At 50.9% G+C, this 22,299-nt stretch overlaps 1 protein-coding gene across 1 annotated transcript; it reads left to right on the top strand.

The window, feature by feature from the left end:
• The first annotated feature begins 20,417 nt into the window (after window positions 1–20,417).
• On the top strand, window positions 20,418–21,552 carry LOC129131951 (olfactory receptor 14J1-like). The gene is made up of 2 exons (XM_077192434.1): window positions 20,418–20,434; window positions 20,754–21,552. Exons 1-2 carry the CDS (start codon window positions 20,418–20,420, stop codon window positions 21,550–21,552), a joined length of 816 nt encoding a protein of 271 aa, XP_077048549.1.
• The last annotated feature ends 747 nt before the right edge of the window (window positions 21,553–22,299 follow it).

Genomic DNA, 22,299 nt, shown 5'->3' with positions numbered 1-22,299 from the left:
TGCATACACAATTGTGCTTGGATACAGCTGAGGGCTGAGGAAACATTATTTTGTGCAGCACATCAACCACCAATTTGTGATTGTTCACATTTACTCTTTCCCAATTTGGCAAAATGTTTGACAGCATCCACTGGTGTGTCCCCAAGGCTAACAGAGATGACTTCAGTGGTTGCTGTAATTTGGACAGATCTCTAGTTGTAGCAGCCAATTTGTTCATTAGTACTTCCGAATCAATGCTATTCAGAATTTCCAATCCTGTGCCTAGAACACCGGTCACATCTCTAGGTTTCCTTGTTTTAAAAGAGCTGCGTTTCCAGAGCCAAATGGTCCAGCCTTCAAAGGATGTTTGCAAAAACAGAGAACAAGCTGGCTGGATGTCTGAAGCATTGGTCTGCATCAGCAGTTCGAGCTGTTTGAGAGACCATGCTGGATTGAATAATATTTGTTGTTGACCAGTTTTCCTGATTATATAAGGTCCAGATTTGAAAATGTTTGGGGTGAGTATAACTGGAGGTGCAGGTGGAGTGGTGATATTGTGAGGTTCAGCAGTGGTAGAGTGTGTTTTAGTATCTATTATAAATTTAATAGAAAGGCCCTGTGTATCTTTCGACCAGAGACAGACTACCTCTGCAGTGTGAGTTAATGTGAATTTTGCCAGCAGTCTCGTGTTATTGGGTATGCAGGGCAGGGTCCTAGCAACAAATTTCTTTCTCCTTTCGTACTCATATCTCTTTTACCTGGGGCTTTCCTGTGCTCCGTTCCTGTTCCTGTGCTCCGTTGCTCTCCCCCACTACTCCTCACCTCTCTGCCTCGCCTGCCAGCCCGGGTGTGTCGGTCTGCAGGGATCATTATCTTCTCGGCAGCAGGGGGAGTCTTCAGGGGTGCATTATTTGGGCTTTCTCCTTAACTCCTGCCCCCACTTTTAAGGGCAGGCTGTCAGGCCTCCAGGGAAAGGGTATCTTGCAAAGGATTTCTTTGATTTTACGACGGACTCTCTGCCGTCCCTAGCGAGCTTTACAGGGCCTGAGTCCCACACCTACTTAGGGTCCACCCTCTGCCTTTTATTCCCTTTCTCCTGTCTTCCTAGAGTTATGTCATTCATCCCTTTGTTCTCTACGGTTTTGTTGTTTATAGACTCTGGAATAGCAGCGAATCGTGCTATTCCACTCGTCAGGCCTCACTTGCCGCCCCAGAGGAACGTGGATTCCCTTCTTACACAAGGTAGTTAATATGACTGTCTGGTTTTGGCATGTAATGCTATGAAATTGGTGTTGGAATTCCCATGCCAGGGCCCAATCTCTTCTCTGTTCTAGATTTTCAACTAGTGACGCTGCTTCTCTGTCAGGGATCTCCCGCTCTCCAGGGATCCTTATAAATTCTCTTAAGGCTCTTTATGGATTTGCTCTTCTCCAATCCCAGTCACAAGTAAGACACCATGCACTCCCCACCAAATGTGACTGGAGAATCCACCATTTGTCTTTACAGCCCCTGCAAAAAATTTTTACCCACGCCCGACAAGAAGATTCCCGACATTTAAGACACTCGGTGTAATTGAATAATTCTCGCCTCACTTCAGCCACTACTGAAAGAGCAAGTGTCAGTTCATTCCAGGTTTTCCACGGCAGAGGGCACTTGAACTCCTGTTCCAGTTCCTGTAGGGGTTTTCTTACCAAGAGTCTCAGTCGGTATAGCTCTCTGACCCCTAATTCAGTCATTCACGTTCCCAGCTGGCGCAGGTCCCTGTGCCTTCCGAAGGGTTGGCCGTAGATCTCCAGGGCGACTGGTCACCTCCCAGGGGTGTCTGCAGTGATGGGTCCTTTCACTCGACTGGCATGTGTCCAGCCTTTTCCAGCAGTTGGGATGCCTGTTTCTGTGGTAAACAGGACAACATAGGGACCTTCCCATTGGGGTGTTAGGGATGTCTCTTTCCAAGTCTTAATTAGGACCCTATCTCTGGGTTTAAGCTTATGCATTATTATATCCAAAGGGAGTCTTTGTCCCAATAGCCCTTTTCGTTTTAATTCCTCCCTCTGTTTCATTAACTGTTATATGTAACCCTGAATTTGACTATCTTGCATGCAAGGATGGTTCCCCGGGAGTTCTAAGTCGTAAGGCATTCCATAAAGCCTTTCAGAGGGAGAGATTCCCACATCCGTCCTAGGTTGGGTTCTCATGTTTAGCAATGCCATGGGGAAACATCTGACCCAAGACATTTTAGTTTCTACCATGAGCTTGGTGAGTTGCTTCTTGATTTCTCCATTTGCCCTTTCCACCCTCCCTGAGCTTTGAGGGTGCCAAGGGGTGTGATATTGCCATTTAGTGCCTAAGGCCATGGTTACCTCTCTCAGATCTTTGTTTGCAAAATGGGGACCTCTATCAGAGTCTAATATTTCTACTAGTCCATACCTAGGGATTATTTCTTCCAGCAGGGTTTTAATCACCACATTTGCAGTAGCCCGCGATGTAGGATATGCTTCTACAAAGTGGGTTAGATGATCTACCAGTACCAAGAAGTACTTGTATCTCCCTACTTTCGGTAGCTCGGTGAAATCTATTTGTACATGTGAAAAAGGTCTGTGTGCTAATTCCCTTCCTCCTGGAATCCTTTCTCGAGCCTGATGTCTGTTAACTCTTTGGCATGTTATACATCCCTTAACTACTTGTTTTGCTATGTCGTAAATTCCTATACACATGTACTTAATAGTAAACTGATCTACTAAGGCTTGGGTTCCCCAACGAGTCTGGCCATGCAGCTGCTGCACTATTCTTGGGCCATAGATTATGGCAGTACCTCCCTATCATCTGGCAATTTTCGAATATCCCCATTCTCTTTTATTCCCATTTTGTCTAATTTCTCCTTTTCCTGGGCTGTGAAGCTCAGGACTCAACTTTCTCATCATCTCGCGTTCTCCTTATCCCCTGATCCTGGAATTTTCTGAGAGCAGCTTCCTTTGCCTCTCTGTCTGCTGTGTTGTTTCCTCTGATCAAATGGGAGAGACCCTTTTGATGTCCTTTAACATGTACGATTGCTATTTTCTTTGGGCCTCTTAAAGCTTGTAGTACCTGAGTAATTAGTTCCTGATGTATTAATTCTCTTCCTCGGGAGTTTATTAACCCTCTTTCTTCCCAAATTTTCCCAAAAGTATGTGCCACTCCAAAGGCATATTTTGAGTCCGTGTAGATGGTCCCAACCTCAGCTTCCAAGAATTTTAGACCCGCAATACTGCATACAGCTCACAGGCCTGGGCTGACCAACTAGGACTCAAAGGTCCAGATTCTATTATTTCCAAATTTTCACCTCCCACAATTGCATATCCAGAGATTTGCTTTCCCTCAACAACTCGAGAGGACCCATCCACAAATAACCTTTCTCTCCCTTCCAGTTCTTCCTCTTCGAGGTCCGGCCTAATTTTTCTTTGTTTTTCTATGCTATGTAAGCAGTCATGAGTTAAATTCTCCTGTGGATCTCCAAACAAGAATTCAGCGGGGTTTTGCAGAGAGGTGGTTTCAAGTATCAACCAAGGGGATGACAGTAAAATGCCCTCATATTTCAAAAGTCTTGAGTCTGTTATCCATTTTTCTGCCTTTTGTTGCAATACTGCCCGTATGTTATGGGGGGTAAAGACTTTCAGTTTTCCTCCATAGGTAATTTTGAGAGCTTCTTCCACTAAGAGGGCTGTTGCCACTATAATCTGCAAACATGTTGGCCATCCTCTACTTACAGGATCTAGTATTTTAGAAATAAATGCTACTGGTTTTCGACTGCCGGCCCAGTCCTGAGACAGTACCCCAAATGCTACTCCTGCCTCAGTGTTAACAAACAAATAAAAGTGTCTGCTAACATCCAGGAGGCTTAGCACCGGGGCATTAGCCAATTCCTCTTTTAATTGTTCTAATGATTCATCATCCTTCTCAGTCCATTTCATCAAACCTTCAGCAGTCAGTTTTTCATACAAAAATTTTACTTTACCACGAAAGTTTTCAATCCATTGTCTGCAGTATCCTACAAGACCCAACAGCTGCCTGATTTGTCTCTTATTTCTTGGGGGAGGAAGGGAGAGGATTCCCTTAACCCTCCCTGGGTCTGGTGTTTTAGTTCCTTTACTAAGTCAGTGTCCTAGGTACTTCACTTCTTCTTCTACGAATTGCAATTTACTTTTGGACACCTTCAGCCCCTGGATGCTTAAAAAGTTCAGAAGCTTAATGCTTTCTTCTCTAACTGATTCCTCACTTTTTCCAGCAATTAAAAGGTCATCTACATATTGAACAATGGTTATTCCTTGGTTTGGGGTATAGGATTTCATTATTTGCTCTAGTGCCTGCCCAAACAAATTCGGGGATTCTGTGAATCCCTGTGGGAACACTGTCCACCTTAGTTGTTGCTTTCGGTGGGTATCGGGATCTTCCCATTCAAATGCAAAATAATCTCTACATTCTTCTTTCAAGGGGCACGCCCCAAAGGCATCTTTCAAATCTATAACACTATACCAGTGATCATCTGGTTTCAATTGACTGAGCAATGTATGGGGGTTTGCTACTACAGGGAACCAGGCAATGGTTCTCTTCTTTATTTCCCTTAGATCATGTACTAATCGGTATTTTCCGTCTGGTTTCTGTACAGGTAAGATGGGGGTGTTGAAGGGAGACATGCAAGGTTCCAAGAGCCCTTGCTGTATTAACCGTTCTACCTCTGGTTTTAGTCCCCTTCGCCCCTCATCTGACATGGGATATTGTTTTATCCTTACTGGGATTTCTGGGTTTTGAATGTTGACTGTGAAGGGCTCTATATTCAATCTTCCTGCTGTATCAGGGGTGTACCAGACTTCTGGGTTGATTTTCTCTTCGTCAGTGACCCGTAAGGGGCACAACCTGACTTTCAGCTGTTTTTCTTCAATATTTATATTTATTCCTAATTCCACCATTAAATCTCTTCCTAATAAAATGTAATCAGCTTCAGGGACCAGTAGCAGTGATCCTACCGCTATTTTCTTCTCTGATTCTATTAAGACATCTTTAATTACAGGAACCTTGAAGGGTTCTCCTTTTGCCCCAATAACCTGTACTGTGGAAGGTGAAATCTTACATCCTGGGGACAAAGATTGAACTGTTGATCTCTCAGCCCCTGTATCTACAAGGAAGGTTATGGGGGTTTGCTGGGGACCCACCTTAAGTTTTACCAAGGGCTCCGATGACATTTGGGTCCCCAATAGATAGAGCCCTTGACCCCCCTAATCCTCTTTGAACATTTTCTCATCCCTAAGCCTCTTTCAACATTCCCTCTTCATGTGTCCTTTTCCACCACAACAGTAGCACACTGTTCCTTCTCTCCCTCCAGGTGGAGGTCCTCCTAAATCCCCGGGACCTCTCCTCATGCCATTTCTTTCTCGTGGTGGAGTGTTGTTTCGCTGTCCCTCCCTGACTGCCGCCACCATCATACGAACTTGTCTTTTGTGTGCCTCATCCTCCTGTCTAACATACACCTTCTGAGCCTCCCTGAGCAATTCATCAAGTCCTCTGTCCTGCCAATCCTCTAACTTTTCTAATTTCTTTCAAACATCCTCCCATGATTTGGCTACAAATTGTGTTTTAAGGAGCGCTTGCCCCATTGGCCTCTCTGGGTCCACCCCTGAGTATAACTGAAAACTCTTCCTTAATCTTTCCAACCATTCAGTGGGGGTCTCATCTTTTCCTTGGCACTCTTTGAATGCCTTGCTTATATTTTGTCCCCGGGGCACAGCCTCTCGTATGCCCTGGATTAGGATGGTTCTTAAGTCCTGCATATGACCACGATGGTTGGGGTCCTGATTGTTCCAGCTGGGATTTTGCAAGGGCCATTTCACATCAGCTGCAGGACCTTGAACATGTTGGGTGTCCCAAATCCTCATTCCTGCCCTTCTAATCATCCCTCTCTCCTCTGTTGTAAATAGGATGCCTAGAATGGATTGCATCTCCACCCAAGTATATATGTTTGGCCCTAGGAACTGATCCACTCTTTCTGCTACTCCTATAGGGTCTTCTAATAATTTTCCCATCTCTTTCCTAAACTCACAGGCATCTCCCAAGTTCAAGGGGACAGTGACAAACCCCATCCCAGCTTGAGGTCCTCCTAATGCTATTTCCCTGAGAGGGAACAACCCACTGCTCTCTCCTTCCTCAATTACTGTCCTCATCTGACTCCGAGTACGCCCCCTGCAATGTGGGGAGTCCGTGACCTGCTGTCTATTAGGGGCCGATGCCTGGGGTGCGTTTGGGGGGGTTCAGGGGGAGCTGGTGGTATATACGGGGGAGGATAAATAGGAACATATTCCTCCGGTCGAGACTTTTTCTCTTTGTCTTCCTCCCCTTGACTTCCCTTAAGGGGGAACAACCTAGCTGTTTGCTCATTACTTCCTACCAACCATAATTTAGCATGTGCACTCTCCTCTGGGTTCACCGGCTCTTTAGAATTCACATAAATGTTCAGGGCTTGACAGGCCCAATCCTCGAAGGATCCGAAAACAGGCCAGTATATACTTCCTGAATCCAGATTCTTACCTCCCCATACTACCATGCAATAATTTATCATTTTTGCCTTATCCTTCCCCTTTCTGAAAGGAAAGTCATCCCAACACTTGATCATTAATCCTAACGGACTGTCCTTAGGTATTGGGGGTAACTGGGGACCCTCCCCCATGGGATCAGAAGGCTTGCTCTTCTTCTGCCCCATCTTCCAAGGCACCTCCACACACACACACACACACAAAACCCCTCGGTCGTGGCTCACTCCCTCGCGGGCTACGAGAACTGCACTACTAGAGGGTCCCTCTCACGTCGTCCGCAGGTGGACGTCTCATTCACCGTGCCCTGGGATCCCAACCCCAACCGAGCGGTTCACCTCGTATACTCACGCATCCTGCGTCGTCGCTCGGATCTTCGTGCACAAAGTTTACAGGGTTACCGGTGTTTTCCTTGCTTATTCCCGAATTTAGGTTCATCAGTCCAGATGAGGGGTCAAGTGAGAAGGCCAGGGCCCCCAGGTGGTGGGGCACCCACCCAGGATTCTCAAACCAACCCCGTTTTCTGGATCTGAGTCACGGCACCAAATTGTGATACATGAATTCACTGGATTTAAGGATCATACAATTATAATTTTATTATTATTATTATGCAGGCAAGAATAAACAAAGTTCAGCGCTGGGCAGCCGGGAGTCTCCGCTCCTCTAGGCTTGCACCATTCCTATCCCCAAGGTTCGCCTTTTATTGCCTTCCTCTCCCGGGTTCAGGGATGACGTGGTCTGTCTTTTGCGCTTGCTCGTTCAGTTGCTAGGGGGTCTTTTTCTGCCTTCTGGTGGTCGAGGGATGAAGGCTCCAAGTCTTCCCCTTTAACCGCTGAGTGAACTTTTCTTTATAAGGCATATCTATACATGGAATTTTCAGAACATTATACGATTCCTGCAAGCCTAAGCAATTCTTGTGAGTTTAGGGATTGTTGTTACAGCTCTCCTCTGTGAGCTCTAGGTGTGCTTTTCTTTACCATGGAATTCCCAAAGCACTATACGATTCCTGCAAGCCAAGCAACCATATGTGGCTACACATTAAAGAATCAAACGGTATTAGCTATTAAGTTATTGCTTTATATTGTATAATTATTTAGCTATTGATTTAATTAATAAATGAACATATTGCTACTTATTACAGCTCTGTCCCTCCCTCTTTCAGCCCTTCAACACCTGACAGAGGACACCAGCAGTGCCGTGTCAGACGTGGCACTTGCAACATTGCATGTCCTCCAGGCACTGCAGAGTGAGCCATATTCCGTCTTCCAGAGGCTGCAAGATCAGCTCCGCAGGGCATGGAGGACTCGGCCTGGTCTCTCAGGGCTTGGCTGGCTGCGCTGCTGCAGCTCTACAGAGAGCTGATGCCAGAGGCTCTGTCTGCTGGGACCACCTGAGGCAGCGGGAATTTCCAATTTCTTTCAGATTGTTCTTTTCTTCATTTTCTTTTTTCTTTAGAGTATGAATATAGAGTTTGTTAGAATACCCAGACTCCCAGGAGCCTTCTTTTGCTACCCAGGCTCTGCAGGGCTTAGGGGAAGAAGGGGACAAGGGTGCCTGGGCTCGGCCAGCTGCCCAGGCGTGCAGTGTTGCAGGGAAAATGGCCAGAAGCCCCTTGGCCTTTGGTGGTTCAGTGGAAGCTTTTGTGCTGGTGACAGAGCGGCTGGGCAGGGGCCAGAGCTGCGGGGATCCCTGTGAGAGCGGTGCCTGGAGATGGCCACAAGCCCTGTGCCAGGCAGGAAGCGCCCTCTGTGTCCTCCTGCCTGTGTGCTGCTGGCTGGATTGCTGAGGGCTCCCGGCTGCCTCTGGATGGGGCTCCTCTGGAGCTGCAGTGGGGCTGCGGCGCTGCTGCCGGGCAGCTTGGCCGGGCTGGGGCAGCCCCTGAGGGGCTGGGGCGCTGGCAAGCCCTGAGCAATGGGGCTGTCAGAGGCCACAAGCAGCCCCCTGGCAGCTGCCTTCTTCCTGCCAGAGTTGACTTGCAAGAGGGATCCTGGGCACTGTGCAACTAACAGCATCGGTGTTGTTGGAAAGCCAAATGCAGGGAAATCTCAGACCTTTGGTCTTGTCAGCAAAGCTTAGAATCAAACACAGCATTTGATCGGAGACCTTGGAAGGGGCTTCCAAACGTAGGTGCTAGAAGCCAGCATGCGGATTTCTGGTTTATTAGAGCAGAGACACGGGGAGGAAAGTTGAAGTGGAGGAAAGTTTAGAGTTTTAGGGCTGAAGATCTAGAAAAAATCCAAGGAGTTCCAATGGTAAACAAGAAGCTTAGGATGCAGTGCTGTAGGTTTGTGTGTCCTAACATGATTGGCTAAGGAAGCTTCCACTGTAGCCTGAGTCCAGAAGAGGAAATATTGAAGCATTGGCTCCAAAACAGAAATATCCTTGTTGGCAGTGTCTTCTTGGCCAAGAAATCCTTCAAAGCTCTTGGAACTACAAGTCTTGCGGCCTTGTGAGCCATGCACTGGAGATGTGAGCCAAAGTCACCCTTCCTGGCTAGGTAGAAGAGAAGAAAAAGCAATGGCATCATCTAAAAAACTCAGAGGTCCGCTCTCTAGCTCCTTCCAAACTCCTTCAAATCCCCCAAAGCGGCATTCAGCTCCAAATAGATGACAAGGACTCTTAGTGCTGGCTCTTGGACTCCAGAGCAGCTGCTTTAGGATCTTTCCCATAAGGCTGTGGAGTTGTGTGCCAGCAATGGATCATTTGAAGAAACTTTCCCAAGTGACTTGCATGGAGGTTTGTTTGAAGGGTGTTTGAGGAGAAAGGCTCCCAGCAGAGGTCTGGCCTTTGGCCTAGCTGTGTCCCCTGCTGATTGTCAAGTGTGCCATCAGCTGCAGGGCTTTCTGGGCTAAAAATATCATCAAGTCACTTGGACTTGCTCTTTGTGGCCTCTAAGAGCTGGACCCAATTTTGGGGCAAATTTGGAGAGCTCATCTACGGCTGGATGGAGCAGCTAGGATTTTCCCAATTGCTGGCAATGGTTCTCCAAGTCCCTGGTGTAAAACGGGCTCCCCAGCAACTGCGGATCTGCAAGATGATAAACAATTGTCTTGCTTTGAAGAGAGAGGCGTCTGCTAATGAAGGCAGAAGGCTTCTCTGAAATGGAAAATGAACATGCCCTCCCTTCAAATGATTCTAATTTAGAAATTCAAATGCTCTCAGGGAAAGATATGGGGATAGGAGTGAGCCCGCAGAGCCGGGCAGCGTTGGCTGATGGTTTGAGCTGTTCCTAAAGACCCTGTTGGGCTGTCTTAGACACTTGGGGTGAGAGATTCCTTCCAAGCTGGGCTACTTTGGCTGGGCTGGGGGCGGCCCCAGGGCAGAAGGCAGTGTGTGCAAGGGCCCTGGCTGGCACGCTGCAGCACGGTCACCGTGCCATGGAACGGAACCCGGTGCCCAAGGCCCCTTTGTGACACGTGGGAAATAGAAGCTTGCCCGGCTGCTGGGAACAGGCCACGGGGCACAACGGGACAGAGCAGTGCCGTCAGGAGCCCCCGCACAGTGCACTCGTTCCTGTCTGACCCGCAGCCTTTCCCAGGCGTTATTCCTGCAGCTGAGCTCGAGGCCAGGCCACAGGACTTGGTGACCCGTGGCCGTGCCGAGGCTTCTCTTCTGCAGGTGCTCTGGAGGGCAGAGCGTGGCACTTGGTGCCCCAGAGGCATCTCCCATCCCTGCCACCAGTGCCCTCGAGGCCCGACCACAATCCTTGACAGGAATCTCCTGTCCTTGTGGCAGGAGCCCTGGAGATCAGAGTGCAGGACTTGGTGTCCTGTAGCCTTCCCCAGGCTTCTGTCTTGAAGGTGCCTTCCAGGCACAACTGCAGCACTTGCTGACTTGGAGCTTTTCCCAGGCAACTCTCCTGCAAGTAGCCACAAATCCAGCCACTAACATGGAGCAGAGACCCCTGAGAGCGACCAAGGTGGCCTGGGGGGAAGAGGAGGAAGAAGGCCCTGCAGCTGCCCCAGCACAGGAAACCAAAGAGGTGGTGCCGTTTGAGCTGCCTCAGGAGGGTGAGTGCCACAGCTGGGCCACAGGCTTGGTGCCTGCAGCCAGCTTGGCACCTTTGCATCCCATCCCGTCCCATCCCATCCCATCCCATCCCATCCCATCCCATCCCATCCCATCCCATCCCATCCCATCCCATCCCATGCCCACGGACAGGATGGAAGAGGGGCTGGGCAGACACCCCACAGGGGCCGTGCTCCATCCCCTGGGGCATCCCGGGGCTCTCCCTGCCTGGGGAGTGCAGGGCTGGGCCGTGTTCTCCGGCCTCTCCCGCAGCCCCTCAGCTCTGGCTGCGCTCGCTCTTTGCCAGGAGCAGCCCTGGAGCGCACACAAGAGCAGGAGCCCGCCCGTGGCCTCTTCCACAGAACAGCGCAGGTACCTGCAGCCATCCCCACCTGGGCTGGGCCTGATGGCACCGCGCTTGCAGCATTCCCTGCAACATCCCTGGCTTCTTGCCCTTCTCCTACAGCTGGTTTGCAAATTCATCAAGAAAATTCTGGCGGAAGAGACCAGCACCATGAGCATTGGGCTCAGAGCCGAATCGCACATCTTCAAAACCAAGACCAGTGCTGCCCTGCTGGATATGCTGGTAGAGGAGGGCTTTTCCAAGCCAAAGCAAGTAAGCAGCCTGTGGCCAGGCTTTGATCCTCCCAGGAATTGCTTGGTCTCCCAAGCTGTCGTGGTTTAGGGCAAATTTGGAGGAGAATTTCCAAATTAGGGCCCGTCCAGTAAGCAAACCCACACAGCCCCTCCCCCCAACCGGTTCGGGAAGGATTCCTCGGAGAGGAGTGGAAAGAACCTGTTTATTTAATAAGCACAGCACCCCCCCAGCACACAAAGTGAACAATACCGGATGACACTGCTCTGAAAAAAGATGACAAATTCAGAAAGTCTCTCTTGGGGGGTGGTCACTCTGTTCTCAGTCCCTCCGGCGCTGGGGCAGCTGCTGCAGGCCACAATGTACAGAATCTTGGTGTTTCCCAGGTCCCAGTCCGGAGCAGGTTTGAAATGGTCAGAAAAAGGAAAGGAGAAACAGTCCAGGAAGAAATTGAACAGTTTAGCTAAACTAGCTAATGAGCAAAAGCAAGCAGAAGCGAAGCAAGCAAGAGCAAGAGAGAGCAAAGCGAAAAGCAAAAGCAGAAAAAGCAAAAGCTGCAGTCTCTGTGTCCCGCCAGGCTGATAAGAAAACCAAAACAAAACTTTCCCTCTTCAGAGCCGGTCTTAAAGGTACAGAACATAATATCCAACATTAACAGAACACATGAATGGGGACACAAGCATCATAACGTCACCCTGGGACAGGCACCAAGTGCCACGCTCTGCCCTCGAGAGCACCTGCAGAAGAGAAGCCTCAGCAAGGCCACGGGTCACCAAGTCCCGTGGTCTGGCCTCGAGCTCAGCTGCAGGAATAACGCCTGGGAAAGGCTGCGGGTCAGACAGGAACGAGTGCGCTGTGCGGGGGCTCCTGATGGCACTGCTCTGTCCCGTTGTGCCCCGTGGCCTGTTCCCAGCAGCCGGGCAAGCTTCTATTTCCCACGTGTCACAAAGGGGCCTTGGTCACCGGGTTCCGTTCCATGGCACGGTGACCGTGCTGCAGCGTGCCAGCCTGGGCCCTTGCACACACTGCCCCCTGCCCTGGGGCCGCCCCCAGCCCAGCCAAAGTGGCCCAGCTTGGAAGGAATCTCTCACCCCAAGTGTCTAAGACAGCCCAACAGGGTCTTTAGGAACAGCTCAAACCATCAGCCAACGCTGCCCGGCTCTGCGGGCTCAGGGCAGCAGAAGGAGCCCCAGGGCTGCCGATGCAGCCGCACTGGGAAGGGCTCAGGACTTTCCACAGAAGCTGGCAAAGCCTCCTTGGGACACGTGCCAGCTGGTGGCCATCCTAAACCCACGGGTGTGACATGGACAGGGAACGTGTGGGCCAGGGCACGAATGCTGCTCTGACCCCTGGGGCCCGGGCAGCGCTGACATCAGCAGCTGTGGCAGAGTCCCTGCCCAAGCAGAGCTGCCACCCCCCGAGCCCTGGCAGCGCTGGTGCCCATCTCCTGCCCCAGAGACCTGTGCCCCCGGGGGGCTTCTGTGCCACAGGGAGCCAAAGCCCACGTGCATTGGGGGCTGTGCTCCTTCCTGCAGGGGCTGCTGGCAGCAGCACTTGGAGCAACTGCTGGCAACACTTTGTCTCTGTCAGAACTTCTTGCTCCCTGCTGAAATTATTTTCTCATTGAAGTCATTTCCTTCAGTACAAAAACACCTTAGTGAAGGCACGAAAGAATCGGGGGTTTAAGACTCCTCAATTCAGAAAAGCTTTACTTCCCATTGCTCAACTCAAGTAGTTCCAAAAAGTTGCAAATATCCCAAATTCATTGGGATGACCGGGGAAGGTGAAGAGTTGGAATTTTGCTTCCCATTGTTATAAATGATCAAATCGTGGGCCAAAATTTTCAAAAATTTTGCAAAGATTTATTCATTTGTCTGCGAGACCGAATTCCGGTGTTTGAAACCACCACAGCCAAAGAGACAGTGTCGAGCCCGAGTTTGGCGCTGGGCGAACCTGGACCTGACCCCTCGAGTGTCAGAGTCTCCCCCATTCACGCATGCGGCTTCTTGCAGCGAGGTTTTATACTGTTTATTGTGCCCAAGGCAAAGATGACCATATTTCCTTTGTAACTCTTCACACACATCGCTGTTCCTTTCCATGTGCAGAGCTGGACAAAAGCCGGGTCCAGGTGTGCCATTGGTGTCAATCGGCTCCGGGGAAGCCGTGTATGCAGATGTATCAGTTTGGCCCTGCTGACTATCCTGATAGATGCAATTGGCAAGGTGATAATCGCTCTTGGGTGGCTCCCGAGGACTCGGGAAACCAGTGATCATCGCCCTGGACGCTTCTATTCTTATATTAAGGCGTCGATCGTTATCTTAACGTGTGTCTGGGAGCTTGTTGAATCTAAATAGACAGCTGCTCCCAGCCGGGATGGTCAGACACATAGATTTGGGATTTTACAATATTTTATACCATACATTAATAGCATGAATTATCCCTACCAGATATTACAACTGCATTTACATCTTCAGCACTGCTTTCTAAAAAAAAAAAAAAGGAAGGGGAAGAAAACTGTACAGCTCATGGTATTTTACAGTGTCTAAAACCTGCCAAGGATCTTCGAGGTGAGATCCTTTTGGAATTAATGGGATGGAGAAGTAGTACAAAGGGGAGCATAAAAATAGAGTAAAACATCTTGGTTTGTTTCTTTCTATTTTCATTTCATTTCCTAAAAACTGTTTCTGTTCTTCCAGAATCTTGTCCACAGTCCTGTTTACTCTTTCCAAGAGCCTTTCCTGGAGAACCAGGTGCAGCTTCTGTCACAAGATGTGCCACCAGCTGCAGCTTCTCTTGGCTTTCCACACCGTGCGTGCAGCACGACTCCTGCAGCAAAGCAGGACAAATGTTTGAAGAACTTTACAGCTTGTTCTTTCTTTTCCTTGTGGGCTGGGCAGTTGTGCCATTGGTGAGGTTTTCATTGTTACTGTTCTACCCTAAGAAAACATGATGGGCTCCCAGGAATTGTTAGGGAATGCAAGCCTGACTGAATGCAGAGAAAGAATCTCCAGAGCCTGCAGCCAGAAATGGAGAGCTGTGTGATAATCATTCCAACATCCCCATGGACATCTTGAAAGTGATGTAGAAGATGAAAATGGGCAGACAGAGGGAGTTTGTTTCAGTGTTCAGTTCAGATGCTTCTACATCTCCTGCATTGATATAAATCAAGAGTACAGTCAGTTCATGAAAAGCAATTCCAGAGGCAATTTCTGTGATGGCCTCTGTCAGTTGATTCTATTTCAGCAGCAGCAGCAGGGCTGTGTTTGAGCCCTGCAAATGTGGCCTGTGTGGCTGCTTTGATTCTCTTTGACTTTGTGCTCAGGGACTTGAGAGCATTTCAGGATCTGCTAATCATGATGCCTGTGACCAAAAGCCTGAGTTCACCAATTCCCAGCCAGGGGCTATGTACAAATCACCAACAGGATGGGACTGCTGAGCAACGTGTCTCGAGCTGTTTATTTTCCAGCATCAGTCTCATTACATGGTTATGACAATGGGAAGATGCCAGCAGCTCGTGTCCTCGGCAGCAGACAAAGAACTCAATGTTACAACTTACTTTAAAAGTTTTTTTACCAATCCCACAAAGCAAAAGCATATTGACAGTAGTTCTATCCAACCACAATAAGCACAGGTACCTTTGGTTAAAATAATGCTTGCTTATTTTGAATACAATACCTGCTTGTAAGCCTTAAAACACAATGCACAGAGCTCAAGCTTAGAACTTCCTAATATCTCATTAGATATAATTCTCTGTAGCTTAGGGAGTTAGTCTACCAAGCGTTAATACAAAAACCATTTTTGTATTTGTCCTTACTTTCTACTTCTAATATAATTTTTCTGCTGACAAATCTTATGGCTACCGCTTAGCTCTAATCACAGTTCTGATGTCTCTGAGGGCTGTCTTTTGCAGCTTTCTCAAACCCCTCTGATTTTAAGGATTCCTAAATTCACTGTCATGAAAGCACTCTGGGTAGTGCTGATCGAAAAAGGCAATTGCAGTTTTACAGATAAATTTCAATTGGCAAGCAGAAGAGGGATAAGAGCAGCCAGGTTCTCCAATTCCCAAGGCAAAGGCAGCAGCAGCCTCCTGCTGTCACCTCAGGGTGAGTAAAACAGTGCTGAAAACAGCGCTGGAACCCGATCCTTTCTTTCTCTGAGGGCTGGCTCAGGGTAGCACAGGCAGGCCCTGAGGAGTCAGGGCTGTGTGTGGGTGATTGCTGCTCTAGTCCAGAATTGAGCTGGAAAAAGCCCTTGGGAGCCGAGGCAGGAGCAGGTGGGAAGGGGCCGGTGCTGCTGCTGCTCCTGGCCGGGAGCCCCGGCTGGGCCGGGCCGGCGCCCCCTGCGCTGCGGCTGCTGCTGCTGCCAGAGCCGGGCGGGACTCGGGGACAGGGAACAGACACGGGGGGACAGCAAAGGCCTGGCGGCTGCAGGGATGGTGGCGCTCGGGCCAGCGCCAGCACAGAGCTTCAGCCCACAGTTAACCCCGAGGGAAACGCTGGGGAAAGGCTCCATTTCATCCTTTCTGCACTCGTGGCTGTGAAGGGACCGAAATAAAAGGAGAACAAGCAGGGCCCGACCCCTTCTCCTTTGGGAGGAGCCCCAGGCCTGGGGCTGTGAGGGGCCATGAGGGTTATAATTTGTGGTGAGGAGCCAATCACCAACAAGTGAGTCCAAATGAAATGTAATTTATTAATTGACAGAGCAAACAATAATAGGCAAATTACTGGGCTGGGTCCAGCCGGGGAGTCGCCGCTCCACCAACGGCTCACACCCACCCGGCTGTTCAGGCCTCTCTTTTATCTATCGTGGTTGTGTATTTTCTGGTGTTTTCTGCGTCTGCGCCGATAGTTGCTAGGGGGTCTTTTTCTGCCTTTTGGTGGTCATTTGGAGGAAGGCTCCTGTCCTGTCTCTCAGAGTTTTGATAACCCTGCAATAGCCTTTACCATATATAGGTGTGTGGCTGCATATAGTTACATATTGCATATTCAGCTTTTCAACATATTAGCTTGTGACATATTGCGGTTTAAGCCTTATGACATTTTGCAACATATTAGCCCGTTATATTTATCTTGTGGTTTTTCATCGGCTTTTCCTTTTGATGAACAAACTTGAGAAATTAAGCTATTACAGGGAGGTGCCCTGGGCCTGGGGCTGTGAGGGGCCGTGAGGGGCCGTGAGGGGCCATGAAGGGCCGTTGGGGACCTTGAGGTAGAGAAGGGTCTCTGAGAGGCTGTGGGAGGCCAGGCACCTCATGGAACCCAGGGTCACTTATGACACTGTGGAACCAAGGAGACTTGTTGGCAGTATGGAAACTTACGGAGTTTCCATACTGCAAACAAAAGTCCATAATGACATTCTGGGGCCTCATGGAACCATGGAGACCATTAGGACACTTCAGGACCCACTGGAACCAAGGGGCCATTGTGACACTGCAAGGCCTCGTTTAACCAAGGGCTCATTGTAGCACGGCAGGGCCTCATGGAATCAAGGGGATTGTAGTGGGGCTCCATGAGACCATGGGGACATTCTTACTCTTTGGAACCAAGGAGACCATTGTGACACTACAGGGCTGCATGGAACTGTGAACTGATGTGACAGTGAGGGGCCCAATGGAATCAAGAGGCCATTGCATACTTCAGGGCTTCATGGACCCAAGGTGCCCTTGTGGCACTGCAGGGCCTCATGGAATCCTGGAGACCATTATGGCACTTTGAGACCTTGTTGAGTCAAGGGGCTCTGCAGGGCCTTGTGGAACCAAGGAGCTCTTTGTGACACTGCAGGGACTTGTGAAAGCAATGAGAACATTCTGGCACCCTGAGTCTCCATGGCACCAAGGGGCCACTGTGCCACAGCCATGCCCTGAGGAACCAAGGGTCCATTGCGATCCTGGGGAGCCCAATAGAACCAAGGGACCATTGTGCCATTGCGCTGTTCCACGGAACCAAGGAAACCATTTTGACACTGCAAGGCCTCATGGAATCAAGGGGACATTGTGCCAATGGGGACCCAAAAGACCACTGTGATATCACTGGACTTATGGAAACAAAGATCTGTTTTGATACTATGGGGCCTCATGGAACCTAGGGGCAATTGTGATGCTGCAGGGCCCCAAAGATCCAAGAACATGGAAAAGTTCTGGTTGGCTTGGCCTGACTGGTCCCGCTGACCTTGGCATGTTGAGGGTTGCTTCTCATCTGCCCCTAAAACCCTGGACTTCTGTGCTTTCCTTCCTGTGGGAAAGAACTCTCCTTTTCCTCCAGGGGTTCATGGCTGAAATTGGGATTCTACATCCAAATTCAATTATATCGAAGGATGATTCCTGTATGAAACCTGCCAGGACAGACAGCTTTGGGTGGCCTTGGCATCTTGGAGGCCACCTCTCATCTGCCTTCAAAACACAGGGGGGCCAAGCTTTTCTTTCCATGGAAAAATCATCTTTCAGGTGTCCATAGCCAAAATCTGGAATCTGCCTCCAAAATTTCTTATATCCAAGGATAGCTCCCAGACAAAAGCTGCCAGGACTGTCTAGGTTCCCTTGGCTTCCTGAGGGCCAGCTCTCATCTGCCTGTGAAACACTGGGGCTCTGTACTTTCCTTCCTATGGAAAAGAACTGTCCTTCTCATCCAGGTGCCCATGGACAAAACTGGGATTTGGCCTCCCAAACTCCATCTACCCAAGAACTGCTCCCAAACAAAAGCTGCCAAGACAAACAGGTCTGGCTGGCCTTGGCCTCCTTGGAGCTGCTGCTAACCAGCCTTTGCAACACTGGGGCTCTGCCCTTTCCTTCCTCTGGAGAAGAACTGTCATTCTGGACCAGGCACTCATGGCTGAAATGGAATTCCACCTCTAAAAGTACCCAAATATCCAAGGGTTGCTTTCAGACAAAAGCTGCAGGGACAGACAGTTCTGGCTTGCCTTGGCCTCTGGTGACTGCCTCTGATCTGCCTTCAAACCCCTGGGGCTCTGTGGTTTCCTTCCTGTAGAAAAGAACCGTCCCTCTTGTCCAGGCACCCATGGCCTCAAGCACATGAGCACTGTACAGGGACAGAGGAACTCTGGGCTCAGTGGGGTGGAGACTGAGGAGAACAGAGGAGAGCCCTGGGAGGGACTGAAGGGTGGATCATTTTACCATGGTAGAGAACAGCCAGAGAAAGAAAAAAATCAAAGCTATGGGAACCTGGGGAAGACAAGATGAGGAAAGAAGAGAAAGGAATTTCCCTCACAGGGGAGGGCTGTGGTGCAACACATCCCCCAGAAGAAGTCTGGGTCAGCCCAAGGCTTTGTGTGGGCAGGCAGAGGCAGGCAGGAGGCAGAGCTGTCAGCAAAGGAAGGGCCCAGCCAGGTGGGGCAGCCGGGGGATGCCCACAGCCTGCAGGGACAGAGGCGCAGGGCAGGGACACCGTAGGACAGCCTGGGCTGCACAGGGCACAGGCATGGGCAGCAGCTGCAAGACAGCCCTGCCAGAGCCAACTTGGGCAGCACTTTGGCCATGGCTGCTGGGCCTGGGCCTGAGACAGGAGCAGGAGACAAGTGACCCTTGCAGGCCTGGGGCCTCATGGCCTCCTTGTCCCTGCTCAGCAGCCTGGCAGGGGCCGCCCCATGCTCCTGCCCTTGGCATTGCACATCCCCACATGCCAGAGCCCATCCCGGCAAGAGCCCTGAGCAAGGAGGGAGGGACAGCATCTGCCTGGCCAGGCCCTGGGGCTCAGGCCTTGGCCCTTGGCATTCCTCAAACACATCCAGCTTTGCTCAGCACCAGAGACACCTTGGCCTTGTTTGTCCCCAGCTGTCATCACTGCCTCCAGGGTTCTGCTCTAACTGGAACCTGGGGACACTTTCTCAGTCATGTTCCTCAGTGGAACCCATTAAAACTTCAAGAAACTTCAGTGTTTCAATTTAATTTTGAGTTGTTGAGAAGTTTTTTGAGCACTCTCTCAGGGACTGAGTCTGATGTAAACAACACCAAATCCCCAAGAGGCTCATTAAAGTCCTTGTGCTGTGTCTGTGCTGCTGAGCTTTAAAGGAACAGCTCTTCCCAGGGCCAGCTCCTCTCCCAGCCCAGCAGGGCTGAGGGCTCTGCCTGCAGGCACTGAGGGCACAGGAGCCAGGCAGAGACAGGCTGAAGGCAATCAGGATTGGGAAGACATTGAGCTGAGACTTCACCTGGGGAAAGATCTTCACAGCCCTGTGCATGGTGAGTGTGTGGGTGCAGGGCAATGTCCCCTGTGCTCCTGGAGGGATCTCCTGAAGCCAGCAGACCCCAGAGCCTGGGGGATGTGTCAGGAGGACTCTTCCAGTTTCTCTGTGGCACAGGAGGAGGAGCAGGAGCAGGAGGAGGAGGAGGATGTGCTGCAGAGCGGGGCTGCCCTGGGCACCGTCAGAGGGACAGGGCAGGACGGCTCCTGCTGCCAGGGACGGCTGCAGGGGCTGAAGCTGGGGCTGCAGCCAGGGCTGCCCAGGGCTGTCCTGCAGAGCAGCTCCTGCAGCCCTCAGGGCTCTTGGCCAGCCCAGGGCATGTGCCACCTGCCAGGGGCAGCTCTCAGCCTGCCTGGCAGCTCCCCATGGACGCTGCAGGGGAGAAGTTCCAGGTGCAAGGAGCCACCCCCATCAGGGCAGATTCCTCCTGCTCTGGGGATGGTGCTGCATGGCCAGGGCTGCTCTCAGCTTTCTCCTAAAGGGAAGGGAAAGGGGCTGCCAGCTTTGGCTGTGTCACTGAGACTCCTGCACTTTCAGCCTGGGCATCAGCAGATGGGCCTCAGATCTCCCTCAAAAAATTCCTCCTCAGCCTCCTCTCCCTACAGACAGCAGCAGCAGCACGTTGGCTCGCAGCATCTCTGTTTGTCTGGCCTGCCCTTAAGGCCCTGCTGCCAGGGAGATGCCCCTGGGCAGTGCCCTGTGCTGGGAGGGGTCTGCAGGGCAGGGCTGAGCCCCCAGGGCTGGGCTGGGCTCTGGCAGCGCTGGCAGGGACAAGGCTTGGATAGAGAGAAACAGCTCCCAGCAGGCACAACTGCCGGCAGCAGAGAGCCAGACCAACCCTTGGTATCCTATCCTGTCCTGCTGCACAGGGAAAGAGAGAAGGGTTTGGAGAATATTAGTTTTAATCTGGAGAATTCACAAAGTCCACTTCTTTTTCAAGAAAGATTTAAGAGTGATCATGCTGAAATAGAGAGAGGTAAAATGAACAAAGGGCACCTGTGTGGGACGAGCAGGTCTGACTGCACTGGGGCACTGGGAGCCCTCTTTTCCGTCAGGTGTCCCCAGTACTAAGGCTGAGAGCAATGCTGAAGATAAAGCAGTAAGTCAGAAGGAGCAGAAACCAGAAATCAAAATAAAGAAATTTAGCAAATTTCCTTTAAAACACGATAAATAATTTTGAAGGGATTCCTAATAAAAGAGCATAGGATGGACTCAGTGAAACCTGTCTCAGCTTGTTAATTTGTTCTTTCAACAGTCCACCATGGCCAGAGTGAAGGAATGTCCAACAGCAGCAGCAGCTCCATCAGGCACTTCCTCCTGCTGGCATTGGCAGACACGCGGCAGCTGCAGCTCCTGCACTTCTGCCTCTTGCTGGGCATCTCCCTGGCTGCCCTCCTGGGCAACGGCCTCATCATCAGCGCCGTAGCCTGCGGCCACCACCTGCACACGCCCATGTTCTTCTTCCTGCTCAACCTGGCCCTCGCTGACCTGGGCTCCATCTGCACCACTGTCCCCAAAGCCATGCACAATTCCCTCTGGAACACCAGGGACATCTCCTACTCAGCATGTGCTGCACAGGTTTTCTTTTTTTTTTTCTTTATGTCAGCAGAGTTTTCCCTCCTGACCATCATGAGCTACGACCGCTACGTGTCCATCTGCAAACCCCTGCACTACAGGACCCTCCTGGGCAGCAGAGCTTGTGCCCACATGGCAGCAGCTGCCTGGGCCAGTGCCTTTCTCAATGCTCTGCTGCACACAGCCAATACATTTTCCCTGCCCCTGTGTCATGGCAACGCCCTGGGCCAGTTCTTCTGTGAGGTGCCCCAGATCCTCAAGCTCTCCTGCTCACACTCCAAACTCAGAGAACTTGGGCTTCTTACTATTATTGCCTGTTTAACTTCTGGATGTTTTGTGTTCATTGTTTTCTCCTATGTGCAGATCTTCAGGGCTGTGCTGAGGATCCCCTCTGAGCAGGGACGGCACAAAGCCTTTTCCACCTGCCTCCCTCACCTGGCCGTGGTCTCCCTGTTTGTCAGCACTGCCATTTTTGCCCACCTGAAGCCCCACTCCATCTCCTCCCCATCCCTGGATCTGGCCCTGTCAGTTCTGTACTCGGTGGTGCCTCCAGCCCTGAACCCCCTCATCTACAGCCTGAGGAACCAGGAGCTCAAGGCTGCAGTGTGGACACTGATCACTGGATGCTTTCAGGAACAATAAAGTGCTGGGCAATTTATGCAAGTCATTTGTAAAATAAAAAAATCCTTGATAGTACTTGTTCATTTTATTTTGAAGCTTCTTTTTTATTGTTTTCGTTTTTAATATTGTCCACAAAGCAAAGTCATTTTTTCTGCCCTTTATCATTTTGTTTCTCTCCACCTTTACTGTGACCCACTGACTGTGTCAATGAGGGGCTGTGCTCTCAGTGGCTTTAAATGAACTAAAGGATCTCCCTGCAGAGTTTTCACCAGAGATGCCCCTTTTGTTCCCTTCTCTGGAGCTGCAGCAGCAATGTCTGTGTGCAGAGCTGGGGCAGATCAGTGCTGGCCCAGCAGCTGTGCCCAGCAGCAGCAGCAGCACTTGGTGTTGCCAGTGCTGCTGCCGTGGCCCTGCCCCGCTGCCCTGGTGGCCCTGGTGTTGCTGCAGGGCCTGAGTGCTCTCGGGGCCGGGCACAGCCCTGGGGGTGGCAGTGCCGGGGCTGCAGCAGGGACAGGCCATGGGCACTGCTGGGGCAGCGCTGACGCCTCAGGCCAGGCCCTGGGGGCTCCAGGCTCCTTGCCCAGGCTCTCTCAAGAGCACGGCCAGGCCAATGCTCAGCACAGAAACCCCCGTGAGCAGCCCCAGGCTGGCCGTGGGCAGGCTGGGGGCAAACAGCATGGCTGGGGCTCTGCAAGGGCCCTGGGGCAGATGGGAAGGAGCAGCAGAGCAGGGGCTGATCCATCCCCAGTGCACTGCACAGCCCAGGGC

Source organism: Agelaius phoeniceus, chromosome 33, assembly GCF_051311805.1.
Source record: "Agelaius phoeniceus isolate bAgePho1 chromosome 33, bAgePho1.hap1, whole genome shotgun sequence".
Classification (NCBI taxonomy): Eukaryota; Metazoa; Chordata; class Aves; order Passeriformes; family Icteridae; genus Agelaius; species Agelaius phoeniceus.
The sequence above is the reverse complement of the archived record's forward strand: the minus strand, read 5'-3'. Positions and strand labels throughout refer to the sequence as shown.